The sequence below is a fragment of the Triticum urartu genome, chromosome 3A (genome assembly GCF_056163025.1).
Source record: "Triticum urartu cultivar PI428250 chromosome 3A, HENAU_Tu73, whole genome shotgun sequence".
Classification (NCBI taxonomy): Eukaryota; Viridiplantae; Streptophyta; class Magnoliopsida; order Poales; family Poaceae; genus Triticum; species Triticum urartu.
In genome coordinates, this window is record NC_141875.1 from 60,436,902 (window position 1) to 60,455,985 (window position 19,084).

A 19,084-nucleotide genomic window follows, 5' to 3' on the forward strand; every position below is an offset into this window, starting at 1 on the left:
CTATCAATAAGTGGTTTCTCCCAGCCTACTCTTCTCGCCTGCTCCTGAGGAGACTTCTCTGCATAGTCTGCCGTTACTGCTTGGATAGCGAAAGCTGAGCTAAGAGGTCGTTCGACGTTCTCGCCTTTCCATGCTTCTCTCCTTTCCCACCATATATACCATGAGGCCACATCCACTGTTTCTTGCAAGCCTAGCTGTCCTAACACCGGTGACTTCCTGTGTGGCAATTGTAGAATTTCTTCCAAAACTACAGAGCCTGAAAGATCCACTGCCAAAGCTTGATCAATAATTGTATTAAGGCCAAGTGCCTTCCAAACTTGCCGAGCACGTGTACAAGTAAACAACAAATGTCGAATATCTTCAGGCCCAGAACGATAAATAGGACATTCTGCTGAGACTTTAATATGCCTAGAAGCGAGAACTGCCATACCAGAAACAACATCTTTAAGAGCTCGCCAGATGAAGATTTTTATCTTATTAGGGACTTCCAATTTCCACACAGCCGACCAAACAGGATTAACATTTGAGGTCCCTTCCCTACTAATAATTTTTGAACCAAATTGGTGTTCCCATTCTGAGTAGTAGGCTGACCGAACAGAAAATGAATAGTAGGCCGCCATTTGGAACTTTGAAATTCATCTTTGCTCTCTTTTTTTGGCATAAAAAACAATCGGGATCACCGAATGCTTTTCCCACCCAATCACCCCGATGCCGAGCGGGAGTGCCAAGGCGCCACCCTCTCCCTCTTCCCATTTCTCTTCCGCGCCTCCTCCTCTTTGCCGTGCTCGCGCTGCTCCTGCTCCCAAAAGGCCAAAACCCGACGCCGCCTCCCCGTCCCCGCTCGCCTGCGGCGCCGCGGCCTCGACGCCGCATCCCCAACCGACTACTCTCCGCCGCAGCGCCGCCACTCTCCCTCCGCGCCGGCCGCCTGCGCGCCCCCTCCCCCTCCCTCCGCCTCCGCGCCCTACGCGCGCCTCCCTCCCTCCCTCCCTCCCGTGCCACCCGGGGAGGTAGCTCGGCCGCTTCCCCGCGATGCTGCAGTGGACGGGAGGCTCCAGGAGGCAGGTGTACGCCGTGAGTTCTCGGATCCCCCGCCCCCCGTTTACGCCGCGCTTAATTTTGGGGATTTCGCATTACTGGGTTGTTTTGTTTGAAAATCTGCATTTGGGTCGTTTCTGCACCGCAACATTGCAACGGCGGCTGCTGGCTGGCCTAATAATCGTAGCATGCGGCAGTGTATTTCGTAACGAAGTGCTAACATTTGGTTGATTTTTTGGGAACCTGACGGCTTTGCGTTCGGCGTGTTCGTCCCTGAAATGAGCGCAGTCCAGGAAATCGACACAGAGCAGGTAACCTTGTTAGGCTCACCGATTTCAAGCTGTAAAAGTTGCTTCGGCACGGTTAGTGTTCTTATTGTCGCTGTGACTGATTGTCGGAACAAATATGGTGGGCAGGCAGAGGCAGTACTTCGAACAGAAGAAGCGGCAGCAGCAGACGGCAGGGCTGCAGAACCAGGATGGCGTAGATGGCGCAGGCGGCCAAGCTGTTGGTGATCAGGCGCCTCGATCGCTTGACATCCTAAGCCTGAACAATTTGGCAGCTCCAGTCAATCACCGCAACGGCCCTGAAAGTGAGTTTCTGACTTTCTGTACATGTTTTGCAGTCTTTGAAGTGAACTTGCTACACATAATGTTTTCTGTGGTTGATCCTGCTGCTCTTCTAGCACAATGCCAGAGAATCTGGTCGAGTAGGCTGACCAATGTCACTCTAGTCAGATAGAAAATTTCAAGTATATGAACCCAACAACAATGGATCTGGTTTCCTTCAGGAATAGAAGAAACTTGAGAACAATGTTCTTCTAGCTATGCATTAGAACTAGTGAGCTGCTCCTTGGCCAAAACCATAAATGTAAACTCAACAATGGTATTATTTAACAGACGCACTTTTACAATGCACTTTCTGTCTTATTTTGTTCTGCATGGTGTTTTGTTAATGATGCATACTTCATCATGAACCTGAATGCCTGCCGTATTTTTAACCTCTTGATATCTCTTAGTATGACCCTTTTACTCTTATTTCAGATGCAGGTAGTGTTCTTCCAAATTTGGACAACGCAAATTTTAGTGCTTCCCCTCTAGAGGCGCTGAAGAAGATCACTTCTTCATATAATATTGATCCGAAGGAAACAAGTAAGAGTACAGCTATAAGTACATCAGATGAGGGAATTCATTATGCTTTTCTTGCTATATTGTATTGCATGCTTAGCACAGATATATTAACAAGATCAATGGCATCCACAAATTTCACATCATATGAACTGGGTTTATATGTTTCTCTCTTGAATAGGCAGCTGTCAAAAGTAGAATGAGACATGCTATTAACTGCTGAAGTGTGCAATATGCTTTTTAGGTAAATTTGAGTTTAATGTGAATTTTTGCTGCTATTTTGCAGGTTCTCAGCCTAGGTCAGTATCTCAATGCAGTATGATAAGAGTGTGCTTAATTGATCTAGTGTTGTGAGATACCAGTCTTGTATGTTGCCAGATTGTCATCACCCGTTGGTCATCAAGATGTTGCAGCTGCTGTTAACCCTCATGAAGATCCTCTTGCTCATCCATCCAATAACTATGGTGCCAAGAAGCGAAATCAAAATGTGGATCTCAACAGTGGTGGTGATGTTTCCTTCACTGCTGCCAGTCAATTTTTTGTGGCCCTACCGGCTGAGTCACGGTTCAGGTTTATACGTTGCAAGTATCTGAAAGATATTCTTTAATGAAAAATACAAGCCCTAATAGGTGTGCTTAGTTAGGTGAACAATTATTTAATCCAACCAGCATTTCTTAGTCTTTCGGAATGCAGCATTGATTTATGAATGTAAATTGCATAATTGAGATTAATTCACTTGATGTGTATTGTTGAAACTATTATTTAACTATGATTTGTCCTTGCAGAAATTTCACTAATTGATTTGGTCAGATACGAGGGATCAAAAGATAAATCTACCGCTCAACCTGCCCGTGAATCTCATGTTTCATTTTCTGTTAAAGGTGCATTTTCAAAACATTTGATGCATAGAATTATGTTTTATCTACGAACATTTTAATCTGGATTATTGTGTTATGGTTGTGTGCATTGTTATATGTACTTTTCCCGGGTTTCCATGAGAACATTCTTGTGTTTTTTTGAAAGAAAAAGGAATATTTATGTGTTTACATTTGTTTCTAGGTTTAGCGTCTACAAAAGGAATTGTTATGATTTACAAGGTCATATTGACTGTTTTTCTCATGTCAAGTAGAGTTGTTAAGACTTCCAAGTTTGTTAATGTATTTTCATTATGGAACTCATATGAGCATCATGATACTACATCTGTGGCTTTTGACTTACTAGCCTTGATGAATTCTGGGTCCATGTTGTTTTCCTATTTTAACAACATAAGAAGGTGATCTAATAGACATAACTATGCTTCTGGTTTCAGGCCTTGGCCATGTCAAGATGGAAACTCCTCTCCAGTCACCAAGATTCACCAAAAGGTTGCTTTGAGTTAAATGACTGTTTCATCTATGAAGTTAATTCGATGTAAAGAAGTTCAAATGATAGGCAGTTTTCAGTGCAATAAATGAGTCAACTGTTGTGAATTTCTTTACCTCAAGGAAATCCATTCCTTACAATGAAAAACTGTCTTTCTAGTTTGTATTGCCGGAATTAAAATTCATCACCAAGTGCGATATAAACTTGCCCTTGAGACCTAGAATAATGAAGTGGTCCGGTTAGTTGGCTTTGGTCCAAATGGTCTAGTTTCCGCATCGTGTCGCTACTTAAGGGATAAAGCTTCTTGCCTAACATAAAAATAATAATGTCTGAACTTTTCTCACAGCCCAACGCTGTGCCCCTAGCTATCTTACGATTATTTTGTTTTTGCAGGACTTTACCTTTGCCACCAAAGGCCTCGCGGTACACGCAAAATAAATCAAGAAGGTCCATCCCTTTTGATACCACAAAAGGATTGGTGAGAATCTCAGATCCCTCATCTTTTGTTTGGGATCATGTACAAATGTTTTGTAAGATAAGTAGAAAAGAACATCAAAACAGATATAAAGCCTAGAGAAAAGTAGAAACATGATTCCAAAAATTATGGTGGGTTGCTGCTCTCACCTGTAGCCGCTGCTCTATTTTATTCATACTTTGTTAGATCTGTATTAAAGAATTCAATTATACATCTGATGTTGCTTATGTTCTTGATTGAATTACTTGAGGAAGTAGCTATAATTTTTTTTATTCTTCCCTAGCTCGTAATGGCTTTCAAATGTTTTTTTTCTATCATTTCAACAGGATTCTCTAATGTATGGTATTAGCATGATGAGAGAGCGAAGCACTTCAAACAAAATGGGTAGTCTTGTGGATGAGTCAAGCTATGTAAGGAGGGCAAACTGTTATAACTCCAATGATAATCTTTATCGTGGGGATGAGGACATGTTCTGTAATCCTCAAGCTCCAAAAGGTTGGCAATGTAAGTTCTGCTGCGTCATCTTATTACCGAGTATGGCCACTCAAATGTTGTGGCCTAAGAAAATATCACATTCTATTTTTCTACTGTGGACAGCAAATTGTAGTAGAAGATATGACAGTCTACCTGATGTAAATTCTGATAAACTGTGGAACATAGAATCATTCAATTCAGACGATCATTTTCCTACTCCAAGAGCGGAACATTTTGATACAGTCGACTATGGTTTTAAAGAAAGATACACTCCAGAGCGAAGGTTATTTCTCCACTTATATCAAGATACGACTAATAACTTCTAAGGGGCTATGAATAATTTATTTTATTGTTGCAGAAATTCAACAAGAACTAGCATACGATTTGAGACTTCAGGTCAGAATTATCTGTGTTAGTGTTTTCCTTATTTCAATGCACCAGACAGAGTTCCATATTACTGTTCCTGTACTTCCCCAATTGATCTCTAACTACTGGATTGTGAATGTGTATTATTTCATACAATAATATTGAAGTATCATGGTTTTATTTCATATTTTTCCTGTACTGGTAGCGAGCATTGTAAATCTGAATCTGCTGTTCTATAGTTTGGCGAGTTGTTGAATGCTGTTTTATTACAGCTTGCTTTACCTTTTGTTAATTCAGCAGCCACCTAGTAGCATGTTTAAAGTACAGTTGAGAAACATTGGCCAGCCTAATCTGGATATGCTTTGTTTTCCTAGCTCCTATTTTTTTTACCATTGGCCTGCCTAGCAGGACACTTGCAGTTTCCATAGCACTGTGACTAATTAGTGCATTCTTTTTAAAAAAAAATCTGAGCCTTTTGTGTTTCTTAATTGCGTCAGGGCATGACCTCTTTTCTGATCAGTCATTACTGGATGATGACAATGATATGTTACAGTTTGACTGGGAAAGGTAACAACAACAAATCCTCTTGGAATTTATATTTACACATCAATTTGATCTTGTTAAAATTCTGGCCAGGCAACCATCGTCTAAGAAAATACACAGCACAAACATCACTTTTGGCCCTTCTGCTTGGTCTTCTGACATGGTAGATGATGATTCAGAGAAAAGGAAGAGCCCATTGAGGTAATTAGCAAATTAACCTTGGCTGTCATGTTTGACTGGGTTCAGTTTTTCTTAATGCTCGTATCCTGTGCCATGCAAATCATGGGGCATTGCCCTTGCTGACCCTTTCAAATTATTCTCTGCAGTGAAGAATCAAGCTCATGTGCTGCAGGTTAGTGATATTTGCTATCTGATTCTGTTTTTTCTCCAGCAAAGACTCTTGACATTGATGATTGATGAGTTGTACAGAGTATAATGTTATGCATGTGCACTTAAACTAAGTTGTCTTCCTCTTTTTGGTTCACTTCCATAGCAGTGAAGGACATATCGAGCAACAAACCAACACTGTCTGTAAAATGCACAGAGAAAAATATGAACGAGAAGGATGACTTCCATACAAGCTTGGATAAGTTTGATATTCCAAATATCGATGCACATCTAGATGAAATGTCAGTATTCAGGGATGAAGAAGAATACCACAAAAGAGCGATAGACCGGAAGAATCTTGAAGCAGATTATTGGCCTGACAAGGCAATGGACCAACAGAGAACCCAAGAACCAAGCTGCCGTTTATCACTTCAGGAGAAATTTGCTGACTGGGGTTCTTGTATCTCCCATCTGAAGGGTAGCACTCGACGAAACAACCCACCGAGTTGCACTGTAATGCGCGAGGATACACCTTTTGATTCTATTCCAGATATGGATGGATTTCAAACTGTGGGATCAACTGAATGGAGACCTACATCAAAAGTTCGTCCTGTTTTCCACAGACCTGGCAGTGCGTATGACGAGATTCATTGGCAGAATCCTGTTTCAGATATATTTGGCAATAAAACGGAGTTTTCAGACCCATTCCGTGCCACGGACCTTCCGAGCAACATTGATATGTGTACTTTCTTGGGACAGAAGGCAGACAAGAAGAAAGAAGATAATTTTGACTCACTCAAGAAATCAAATGCAGACATATTTCATTCTGTGAGTTCTGTAAACGAAACTGTGGTTGGTCAACACACTACATGTTCTCAGCAGTCTGGCAAGGATTCACGAAGGCAAGGGTTTGATCCTGGTATTGATTTTCAGGAGTCCAGACTACATTCATTCTGGGAAGATGGCCATGTTAGTGATGACACTTTTCAGGGCGATACTGAGCTGAGTAGTCTATTGGCAAGAAAAAATGATGAGAAGAATAAATGCGGGACTGAGAGGCTCGAGAAGCCAGAAACAAAGACGTCGACACAAAGATCTAAATCTTCTGGAGATTTCAGAAATGAGATGAGTGAAGCTGAAACATGTTCTGATGGCTCGGAAGTGACCAACTATCCTGGGGTGCAGAATGGAACATCAGCAGCAGCAACGCAACTCCCTGCAAACTTGTGTCTTGAGGAAGCCTCAAGAGGAATGTTCCAAATTCATGCTCAAGTTGATTGTGTAAAAACAATGTAAGTAGCGTGCCCTTCAAATATCAGTCTCAACTCATTTCATGGATTTACACGGATACTCTTTTCATTCTCCATTAACAGAGAAAATCCCGGTGTTGAATTTGAAGCTCCATTGCATGTTAGAAACATTATTCATGATGTTGGAGATCATACCAAGGCCAATCCAATGTTCCAGTCTCCTTTCATGGCAGGTCTGTTGTCCATTCCACCATATCCCTTGCTTTAACTCTATAATAACCATTAGAATACAAAAATATGTATTCTCATCGGTGTGTCGTTATATTTGCTGATCTCTAGAGAAGGTGGGGATTGAGAAGAAGGTAATATCAGGCGTGTCACCGAGCAACAGTGATGTTCAGTTTGAGGTTATGCTTGAACATCGTGTTCTCCGACGGTTTTGTGTTCAGAAGATAGTGGTAGAAACACCAATGAAGGACAAGCTAGATAAGGTAAAGGATAAATAGCTCGGTCGTATTCAGGCATATGACGCATCTTTTTCCTCCAAAAAACATATATGCGCTCAAATGGTTATATGTGACATTTCTGTTCCGGGTGAAACTTGATATGCAAATTTACTTGATGCTCGAACCATGTGACAATTCTTGCAAATGCCATTGTCCGCCCTCTGTCAGCAGTTGATTAGCTTCTGAAATTTGTTCTTTTTGATTCAGGTTACGCACTTCAGGACGATGGAGGATGGAACTGTCCTGCGAAGGAGTGTCTAAACAGCTAAAAATAATCTAGTAACACAATCTCTTGTAAGATCCTGTGTAAGTGCCACTGGTGGGGTTCACGAAATCAGCATCGCAATGCGGTGAAGCATGCACAACATTCGTCCATGTTGCGTGCTTCAACCTCTGATTATTAGGAGATGCCTGTTTCAACATGTAATTGTTAGGGGATGCTTGCCTCAACCTGTGATTATTAGGAGATGACAAATCAGGTGGGTGGGGTGTACCTATAGTCGTTCGACTCCCCTTAAACTGAAGGAGCAAATGCATATCCACTCTAATTAGTGCATACATGCCCAGATTTTTTTTTCTGCGTGCACCTGGCCTGAATCTTGTGGATACTCCGTTTCACTAGATCAAAGGATCATTTGCTCTGTTGATTTTGTTTTTCAGGAATGGGATCTTTTGTTACCTCGACTTCTTAAGAATATCGAGAGTGTAGCAAGCCAGCAACAGCATATATTCAAGCCTTGCATTTTTCGAAGAGCGAAAAATGAAGAAGAAATTAACTTAATTTCCATTTCGAGTAATAAGAATGTAACAAAAAAAACATTGTTTGCCTCACGTACCAAAAATAAACAAGCATATAGGAGTACTAAACTCCCCTGCTCACAGCATTTTTTTTTATAGATCAATCACGCACAATCATCAAGCCATGCCTGTTCAGAAAAATAAGACCTCGGACTTCAGCTTTCATTTAACATGTTCAAAACTTTAAGCAATTATTCATCCACAGGTCTCACTCTAGTCTCGTTTGGCAAAGAACAAAGGGTCGCTGCATACACTTCTTTTTATGGAATGCCATTCAACTGTCTTTGTTGATTAGCAAGAATGGTTACAGTACCACCTATTTCAAGTTGATGGGTTTTTGTTTGTTGTGGATCGTCTGCGTAAAAAAGAAGTGTTACAAAGTTTATCATTGTAGGAAGAATGACACTGTGATCCACGTCCCACCCATACATTTGGGTAGAAACAAAGGGGAGAATTCAGGCCAAAAAAGAAAAAGAGAAAATTTGTTCCTAGGAAGTTCATGAGCAACCTCATTACATTCCCCAGGGAAATGCTCGGTGAAGTTGATCTCACCCACCCAAGGGGTGGGGGGGTTAATTTATAGGGAAAGAAGAAATTTGATTGTTACTCTTCAAAACTAACTAGCCCGGAAGTGCCGGAAAAAAAATCCTCAGTACTATTAGACACTTCCAAAATTGAGCGGTCAAAGGGAAATACAAGTTCTTAGAAGTGCACAACTAAATTCAACGTGGAACCAAGTAGTAAGAGAAATTCATCATGGGCTGAGGGGGCGCGGGAGGGGGGGGGGAGGTTCTAGACACTTTTTCGTATAGAGTGTACCAACCTGCCATAGTCGTGCAAGGGAAGTTTTCACATAAGCTGCCCTAAGAGGTGAGCCTCTCAAAGATCTAAATACCAGAAGGTATCTAAACCAAAAAGTTTGGACAAAGGTAGCTCATCTATACAAAATATAGAACTTGCCCGAAAGTGCTGGAGGGGGTCGACACAATTGTTCTCATAGGGAATCGATACGAAAATGGCTAAGAAGAGATTTCGTTCGAGAGTATTAGACCTATATTGAGACACAAAGCTGAAGCAAATCAAGAGGTGCTCAGAAATGCCAAAAATGTTGCACTCAGAGGTATCAGAGCTAATAAAAATGGTCTCAAAGAAAACAAAACTCAATGGTACCGGAGAAAAGTTCCTGGCGGTTTTGAAGCAAAGGACTGAGTTCATCAAAGAACACTCATCCCTCGGAGGATCATTGGTACCGAGTAGAAATACTCAGAAGTATCGAGGAAGTGAAAAATACATTTGAGTGGAAGGAGTGAAAGTCTCAGGGATTTGATTTAGGATAATACAATAAAGAGCTCAACCCTAGTTAATTTGCATCTTCCTTGCTCGATAACTTGAAGTATATATGGTTGTTCCTTAACTCAAAGTAAAATAAACTTGAAAAGGTATTAGGGCAGTCTCACTGCTCCACCTTTGGACTATATCTTAATCATGATACATAAGCAAAAATCCGACGTGGCATCTTATTCAATGAGGAAAGGAAGGGTTGTCATATCTTATCTCAATATAACTCTTAGCACTAAAAGCAAGATAAGTTATATTTTCTCTCACACAAAACACATTAAATGAGAGCCCTTGTAGATACAACAATAAGATACTAATACAATCTATTAATACATGGTAGATTGTGGGTTGGCACCCCTCAGTTCGTGTCACATGTTTCAACCCGTGATTGTTAATATATGGTAGATCGTTGGTTGGCACCACTCAATCCGAAGGAGGAAAGACATATCCATGTCTACGTGGCTAAATGCTTTTACGCGTGCACCGAGCCCGAATCTTGATAATATCTTTGCTATAAGATAAAAGGAACATTTGTGTATGCCCCACCTGATAGTATGATTGTCCTTAACCCAATGTGAGATAAACTTGAAATTGTATTAGGGTAGTCTCAGTGGTCCACCATGGATTATATCTTAATCATGACATATAAGCAAAAATCCATGTGTCATCTTATTTAATGAGAAAAGAGAGTGTTGTAATATATTAATTTTGAATAACTCTTAGCACTAAAACCAAGACAAGTTATACTTTTTGCTCGCAAAACACACTAAATAAAAACTCTTGTAGATACAACAATATGACACTAGTACAACCTGTTATCTAAGTTCGTATTTAATGCATGTCATATACTAGCCAAAAGATATAGTGTGTTGGTAGTGTCCTTAGTGCTTTTACACTAGTAGAAAAAGGGTCAAATGTGAAGCACATTAGTGCCGGTTTGAATTTGAGCCGGCACTAATGTGACCATTAGTGCCGGTTCCAACGGCTAGGCGGGCGGGCATCATTAGTACCGGTTCGTGGGTAACCTTTAGTACCGGTTCATGCCACGAACCGGTACTAATGAGGCTGTGTCAGGCTATGGTCAGGCTGGGGCCCCCACGAAGACCTTTAGTACCGGTTCATGCCATGAACCGGTACTAGAGTTTCTTTGTAAGCTGATTTTTAGTCCCACCTCGCCAAGAGAGAGGCAGTATGAGCGGTTTATAAGCCGTGAGTGCACAGACAATGACGAAGAGTTGCAATGCTCACCTGCATGTTGATTAGCTTCAAGCCTTGCGGAATAGCATAGATTGCACTGAGCTATGTGCAGTGCAGTCTACACTATTCCGAATGGCTTGAAGCAAATTAACCAGCATTGCACCTCTTTTTTATTTTTAATAACTTATTTGAACTCCGGACTTATTTTGTGTTCAGTATGCAGCATTCAAAGCGACCTCATCAATTTCCAACATGTTCTGACATCATTTGTTGTTTTTCGGTCATTTACCTAATTGTTTAGAGAGCTAAATGACCGTGAAATTGAAAATCACAACAAAATGAATCCTGAAAATGTTGAAACTTGGCATGGTATCATCATATCACCCGCATAGCATGCGCGAAAGAGTAGAGAGGGTCACGGCAAAAACTGGACGCACTTCGTGTATAAACTGGACAAACTCTTTCGGAGTATCAGGGTTTCGGACGAGAACTCATCTGTTACACAGCCACTTCAATGTTTTTTAAACTTATTTGAACTCCGGACTTATTTTGTGTTCAGTATGGAGCATTCAAAGCGACGTCATCAATTTCCAACATGTTCTGACATCATTTGTTGTTTTTCGGTCATTTACCTAATTGTTTAGAGAGCTAAATGACCGTGAAATTGAAAATCACTACAAAATGAATCCTGAAAATGTTGAAACTTGGCATGGTATCATCATATCACCCGCATAGCATGCGCGAAAGAGTAGAGAGGGTCACGGCAAAAACTGGACGCACTTCGTGTACAAACTGGACAAACTCTTTCGGAGTATCAGGGTTTCGGACGAGAACTCATCTGCTACACGGCCACTTTAATGTTTTTAAACTTATTTGAACTCCAGACTTTTTTTGTGTTCAGTATGCAGCATTCAAAACGACGTCATCAATTTCCAACATGTTCTGACATCATTTGTTGTTTTTCGGTCATTTACCTAATTGTTTAGAGAGCTAAATGACCGTGAAATTGAAAATCACTACAAAATGAATCCTGAAAATGTTGAAACTTGACATGGTATCATCATATCACCCGCATAGCATGCGCGAAAGAGTAGAGAGGGTCACGGCAAAAACTGGACGCACTTCGTGTACAAACTGGACAAACTCTTTCGGAGTATCAGGGTTTCGGACGAGAACTCATCTGTTACACGGCCACTTCAATGTTTTTTAAACTTATTTGAACTCCGGACTTCTTTTGTGTTCAGTATGCAGCATTCAAAGCGACGTCATCAATTTCCAATATGTTCTGACATCATTTGTTGTTTTTCGGTCATTTACCTAATTGTTTAGAGAGCTAAGTGACCGTGAAATTGAAAATCACTACAAAATGAATTATGAAAATGTTGAAACTTGGCATGGTATCATCATATCACCCGCATAGCATGCGCGAAAGAGTAGAGAGGGTCACGGCAAAAACTGGACGCACTTCGTGTACAGACTGGACAAACTCTTTTGGAGTATTAGGGTTTCGGACGAGAACTCATCTGTTACACGACCACTTCAATGTTTTTTAAACTTATTTGAACTCCGGACTTCTTTTGTGTTCAGTATGCAGCATTCAAAGCGACGTCATCAATTTCCAACATGTTCTGACATCATTTGTTGTTTTCGGTCATTTACCTAATTGTTTAGAGAGCTAAATGACCGTGAAATTGAAAATCACCAAAAAATGAATCCTGAAAATGTTGAAACTTGGCATGGTATCATCATATCACTCGCATAGCATGCGCGAAAGAGTAGAGAGGGTCATGGCAAAAACTGGACGCACTTCGTGTACAAACTGGACAAACTCTTTCGGAGTATCATGGTTTCAGACGAGAACTCATCTGTTACACAGCCACTTCAATGTTTTTTAAACTTATTTGAACTCCGGACTTCTTTTGTGTTCAGTATGCAGCATTCAAAGCGACGTCATCAATTTCCAACATGTTCTGACATGATTTGTTGTTTTCGGTCATTTACCTAATTGTTTAGAGAGCTAAATGACCGTGAAATTGAAAATCACCAAAAAATGAATCCTGAAAATGTTGAAACTTGGCATGGTATCATCATATCACTCGCATAGCATGCGCGAAAGAGTAGAGAGGGTCATGGCAAAAACTGGACGCACTTCGTGTACAAACTGGACAAACTCTTTCGGAGTATCATGGTTTCAGACGAGAACTCATCTGTTACACAGCCACTTCAATGTTTTTTAAACTTATTTGAACTCCGGACTTCTTTTGTGTTCAGTATGCAGCATTCAAAGCGACGTCATCAATTTCCAACATGTTCTGACATCATTTGTTGTTTTTCGGTCATTTACCTAATTGTTTAGAGAGCTAAATGACCGTGAAATTGAAAATCACTTAAAATGAATTATGAAAATGTTGAAACTTGGCATGGTATCGTCATAACACCCGCATAGCATGCGCGAAAGAGTAGAGAGGGTCACGGCAAAAACTGGACGCACTTCGTGTACAGACTGGACAAACTCTTTCGGAGTATTAGGGTTTCAGATGAGAACTCATCTGTTACACGGCCACTTCAATGTTTTTTAAACTTATTTGAACTCCGGACTTCTTTTGTGTTCAGTATGCAGCATTCAAAGCGACGTCATCAATTTCCAACATGTTCTGACATCATTTGTTGTTTTTCGGTCATTTGCCTAATTGTTTAGAGAGCTAAATGACCTTGAAATTGAAAGTCACTACAAAATGAATGCTGAAAATGTTGAAACTTGGCATGGTATCATCATATCACCCGCATAGCATGCGCGAAAGAATAGAGAGGGTCACGGCAAAAACTGGACGCACTTCATGTATAAACTGGACAAACTCTTTCGGAGTATCAGGGTTTCGGACGAGAACTCATCTGTTACACGGCCACTTCAATGTTTTTAAACTTATTTGAACTCTGGACTTCTTTTGTGTTCAGTATGCAGCATTCAAAACGACGTCATCAATTTCCAACATGTTCTGACATCATTTGTTGTTTTTCGGTTATTTACCTAATTGTTTAGAGAGCTAAATGACCGTGAAATTGAAAATCACTACAAAATGAATCCTGAAAATGTTGAAACTTGGCATGGTATCGTCATATCACCCGCATAGCACGCACGAAAGAGTAGAGAGGGTCACGGCAAAAACTAGACGCACTTCGTGTACAAACTGGACAAACTCTTTCGGAGTATCAGGGTTTCGGACGAGAACTCATCTGTTACACGGCCACTTCAATGTTTTTTAAACTTATTTGAACTCCGGACTTCTTTTGTGTTCAGTATGCAGCATTCAAAGCGACGTCATTAATTTCCAACATGTTCTGACATCATTTGTTGTTTTTCGATCATTTACCTAATTGTTTAGAGAGCGAAATGACCGTGAAATTTAAAATCACTATAAAATGAATTATGAAAATGTTGAAACTTAGCATGGTATCATCATTTCACCCGCATAACATTGTGCACCGCCGGTGGCAGCGCACAACCATTAGTACCGGTTGGTGGCACGAACCGGTACTAAAGGGGCCGTTTCCCGCTATATAAAAAATTTGTTGGCGCGCTGCCGAGTGGGCCTGGCAGACCTAGGGTGTGCAAATGCAGGCCCAGAAGGGCCAGCAGACTCACAGGGCAGCGCGCCCTAGTTAATTAGGCCCAGAAGCCTGCTATATAGAGAAGCTTGAAGGAGCAGCCGCGGCTGGGTTTATAAACCAGTGCGGCTGCCCTTCGCTCGGCGAGGTGGGACTAAACATTGTGCATCGCCGCTGGCAGCACACAACCTTTAGTACTGGTTGGTGGCTCCAATCGGTACTAAAGGGGGGGAGTCTTTAGTACCGGTTCATGGCACGAACCGGTACTAAAGGGGCCCTTTCCCGCCCCTTGGCCTGGCGAAAATTGACCTTTAGTACCGGTTGGTGGCTCTAACCGGCACTAAAGACCCCTCCTATATATATGGAACCTACGAAAAAAATCAGTTCATCGACCACCAGTAGTTCTTCTCGATCGAAACTTCTTCGCCGCGCCCGTCGCCCCATCGCACGCCGCCCTCGCCGCCCCCGCCGCCCGTCGCCGTCACCGCCCGGCCCGTCGCCCCCGCCGCGCCCGTACGTCGCCGCCGCCTCTCGCCCGCCGCGCCCGTCCCCCGTCGTCGCCTGCCGCCGCCGCCCCCCCGGTCGTACGTACACACACACAGAGAGAGAGACACACACACCCACCCACCACACACACACAGACACACACACACATACACACACACATACACACACATTGTTAATTTTTACTTATTTTCTATTTTCTGTTGTTTAGATTAATGTTAGATAAATTACGTAGATAATTGTTGGAAATATGCCCTAGAGGCAATAATAAAAGCATTATTATTATATTTCCTTATTCATGATAATTGTCTTTATTCATGCTATAATTGTGTTATCCGGAAATCGTAATACATGTGTGAATAATAGACACCAACATGTCCCTAGTAAGCCTCTAGTTGACTAGCTCGTTGATCAACAGATAGTCATGGTTTCCTGACTATGGACATTGGATGTCATTGATAACGAGATCACATCATTAGGAGAATGATGTGATGGACAAGACCCAATCCTAAACATAGCACAAGCTCGTATAGTTCGTTTGCTAGAGTTTTCCAATGTCAAGTATCCTTTCCTTAGACCATGAGATCGTGTAACTCCCGGATACCGTAGGAGTGCTTTGGGTATACCAAATGTCACAACGTAACTGGGTGACTATAAAGGTATACTACGGGTATCTCCGAAAGTGTCTGTTGGGTTGACACGAATCAAGACTGGGATTTGTCACTCCGTATGACGGAGAGGTATCACTGGGCCCACTCGGTAATGCATCATCATAATGAGCTCAAAGTGACCAAGTGTCTGGTCACGGGATCATGCATTACGTTATGAGTAAAGTGACTTGCCGGTAACGAGATTGAACGAGGTATTGGGATACCGACGATCAGATCTCGGGCAAGTAACATACCGATTGACAAAGGGAATTGTATACGGGGTTGCTTGAATCCTCGACATCGTGGTTCATCCGATGAGATCATCGAGGAGCATGTAGGAGCCAACATGGGTATCCAGATCCCGCTGTTGGTTATTGATCGGAGAGCTATCTCGGTCATGTCTACATGTCTCCCGAACTCGTAGGGTCTACACACTTAAGGTTCGGTGACGCTAGGGTTGTAGGGATATGTATATGCAGTAACCCGAATGTTGTTCGGAGTCCCGGATGAGATCCCGGATGTCACGAGGAGTTCCGGAATGGTCCGGAGGTAAAGAATTATATATAGGAAGTACTATTTCGGGCATCGGGACAAGTTTCGGGGTCACCGGTATTGTACCAGGACCACCAGAAGGGTCCCGGGGGTCCACCGGGTGGGGCCACCTGCCCCGAGGGGCCACATGGGCTGTAGGGGGTGCGCCTTGGCCTATATGGACCAAGGGCACCAGCCCCAAGAGGCCCATGCGCCTAGGGTTCAAGAAGAGAAGAGTCCCAAAGGGGGAAGGCACCTCCTAGGTGCCTTGGGGAGGAGGGATTCCTCCCCTTGGCCGCAACCCCCCTAGGATATTGGATCTCCTAGGGCCGGCGCCCTCCCCTTGGCCCTCCTATATATAGTGGGGAGATGGAGGACTTTTTACCCACGCCTTTATTGCTAAACGCGTTAGCCATAGTAGTAGAAGTAATAGTTGGCGAGCAACTTCATGGAGACACGATGATGGAGATCATGGTGTCATGCCGGTGACAAGATGATCATGGAGCCCCAAGATGGAGATCAAAGGAGCTATGTGATATTGGCCATATCATGTCACTATTATTATTTGATTGCATGTGATGTTTATCATGTTTTTGCATCTTGTTTGCTTAGAACGACGGTAGTAAATAAGATGATCCCTCATAATAATTTCAAGAAAGTGTTCCCCCTAACTGTGCACCGTTGCGACAGTTCGTTGTTTCGAAGCACCACGTGATGATCGGGTGTGATAGATTCCAACGTTCACATACAACGGGTGTAATACAGATTTACACGTGCAAACACTTAGGTTGACTTGACGAGCCTAGCATGTACAGACATGGCCTCGGAACACAGAAGACCGAAAGGTCGAGCATGAGTCGTATAGAAGATACGATCAACATGAAGATGTTCACCGATGTTGACTAGTCCGTCTCACGTGATGATCGGACACGGCCTAGTTAACTCGGATCATGTTATACTTAGATTATAGGAGGGATGTCTATCTAAGTGGGAGTTCATTGAATAATTTGATTAGATGAACTTAATTATCATGAACTTAGTCCAAAATCTTTACAATATGTCTTGTAGATCAAATGGCCAACGTAGTCCTTAACTTCAACGCATTCCTAGAGAAAACCAAGCTGAAAGACGATGGCAGCAACTACACGGACTGGGTCCGGAACCTGAGGATCATCCTCATAGCTGCCAAGAAAGATTATGTCCTACAAGCACCGCTAGGTGATGCACCTGTTCTCCCTGCAGAACAAGACGTTATGAACGCTTGGCAGGCACGTACCGATGACTACTCCCTTGTTCAGTGCGGCATGCTTTATAGCTTAGAGCCGGGGCTCCAAAAGCGTTTTGAGAGACACGGAGCATATGAGATGTTCGAAGAGCTGAAAATGGTTTTCCAAGCTCATGCCCGGGTCGAGAGATATCAAGTCTCCGACAAGTTCTTCAGCTGTAAGATGGAGGAAAACAGTTCTGTCAGTGAGCACATACTCACTATGTCTGGGTTACATAACCGCTTGACTCAGCTGGGAGTTAATCTCCCGGATGACGCGGTCATTGACAGAATCCTCCAGTCGCTTCCACCGAGCTACAAGAGCTTTGTGATGAACTTCAATATGCAGGGGATGGAAAAGACCATTCCTGAAGTATTTGCAATGCTGAAATCAGCAGAGGTAGAAGTCAAAAAGGAACATCAAGTGTTGATGGTGAATAAAACCACTAAGTTCAAAAAGGGCAAGGGTAAGAAGAGCTTCAAGAAAGACGGCAAGGGAGTTGCCGCGCCCGGCAAGCAAGCTGCCGGGAAGAAGCCAAAGAATGGACCCAAGCCCGAGACTGAGTGCTTTTATTGCAAGGAAAGTGGTCACTGGAAGCGGAACTGCCCCAAATACTTAGCGGACAAGAAGGCCGACAAAACAAAAGGTATATGTGATATACATGTAATTGATGTGTACCTTACCAGTACTCATAGTAGCTCCTAGGTATTTGATACCGGTGCGGTTGCTCACATTTGTACTCAAAACAGGAGCTGCGGAATAAGCGGAGACTGGCGAAGGACGAGGTGACGATGCGCGTCGGGAATGGTTCCAAGGTCGATGTGATCGTCGTCGGCACGCTACCTCTACATTTACCTACAGGATTAGTTTTAAACCTCAATAATTGTTATTTAGTGCCAAGTTTGAGCATGAACATTGTATCAGGATCTCGTTTAATTCGAGATGGCTACTCATTTAAATCCGAGAATAATGGTTGTTCTATTTATATGAGAGATATGTTTTATGGTCATGCTCCGATGGTGAATGGTTTATTCTTAATGAATCTCGAGCGTAATGCTACACATGTTGATAGTGTGAGTACCAAAAGATGTAAGATTGATAATGATAGTCCCACATACTTGTGGCACTGCCGCCTTGGTCACATAGGTGTCAAACGCATGAAGAAGCTCCATGCTGATGGACTTTTAGAGTCTCTTGATTACGAATCATTTGACACGTGCGAACCATGCCTCATGGGTAAAATGACCAAGACTCCGTTCTCAGGAACAATGGAGCGAGCAACCAACTTATTGGAAATCATACATACTGATGTGTGCGGTCCAATGAGTGTTGAGGCTCGCGGTGGCTATCGTTATGTTCTCACCCTCACTGATGACTTGAGTAGATATGGGTATGTCTACTTAATGAAACACAAGTCTGAGACCTTTGAAAAGTTCAAGGAATTTCAGAGTGAGGTTGAGAATCAACGTGACAGAAAAATCAAGTTCCTACGATCAGATCGTGGAGGAGAATACTTGAGTCACGAGTTTGGCACACACTTAAGAAAATGTGGAATAGTTTCATAGCTCACGCCGCCTGGAACACCTCAGCGTAATGGTGTGGTCGAACGTCGTAATCGCACTCTATTAGATATGGTGCGATCTATGATGTCTCTTGCCGATTTACTGCTATCTTTTTGGGGCTATGCTTTAGAGACTGCCGCATTCACTTTAAATAGGGCTCCGTCG

At 42.4% G+C, this 19,084-nt stretch overlaps 1 protein-coding gene across 5 annotated transcripts; it reads left to right on the forward strand.

Annotated features, from left to right (window-relative positions):
* The first annotated feature begins 711 nt into the window (after nt 1-711).
* Nucleotides 712-8,046, forward strand: LOC125542820 (uncharacterized). 5 transcript variants are annotated; one of them, XM_048706023.2, is made up of 19 exons: nt 712-1,074; nt 1,327-1,349; nt 1,455-1,630; nt 2,082-2,189; nt 2,452-2,464; nt 2,544-2,671; nt 2,951-3,046; nt 3,475-3,529; nt 3,921-4,005; nt 4,329-4,506; nt 4,600-4,759; nt 4,835-4,872; nt 5,340-5,409; nt 5,479-5,586; nt 5,712-5,737; nt 5,879-7,004; nt 7,086-7,195; nt 7,302-7,453; nt 7,676-8,046. In XM_048706023.2, exons 1-19 carry the CDS (start codon nt 1,033-1,035, stop codon nt 7,727-7,729), a joined length of 2,748 nt encoding a protein of 915 aa, XP_048561980.2. In that variant the 5' UTR covers nt 712-1,032; the 3' UTR covers nt 7,730-8,046. The 5 variants fall into 5 exon arrangements, with proteins under 5 accessions (XP_048561980.2, XP_087402490.1, XP_087402491.1 ...); XM_087546364.1 differs by lacking the exons at nt 712-1,074; nt 1,327-1,349; nt 1,455-1,630; nt 2,082-2,189; nt 2,452-2,464 and having other exon boundaries at nt 2,535-2,735; XM_087546365.1 differs by lacking the exons at nt 712-1,074; nt 1,327-1,349; nt 1,455-1,630; nt 2,082-2,189; nt 2,452-2,464 and having other exon boundaries at nt 2,535-2,735; nt 5,882-7,004.
* The last annotated feature ends 11,038 nt before the right edge of the window (nt 8,047-19,084 follow it).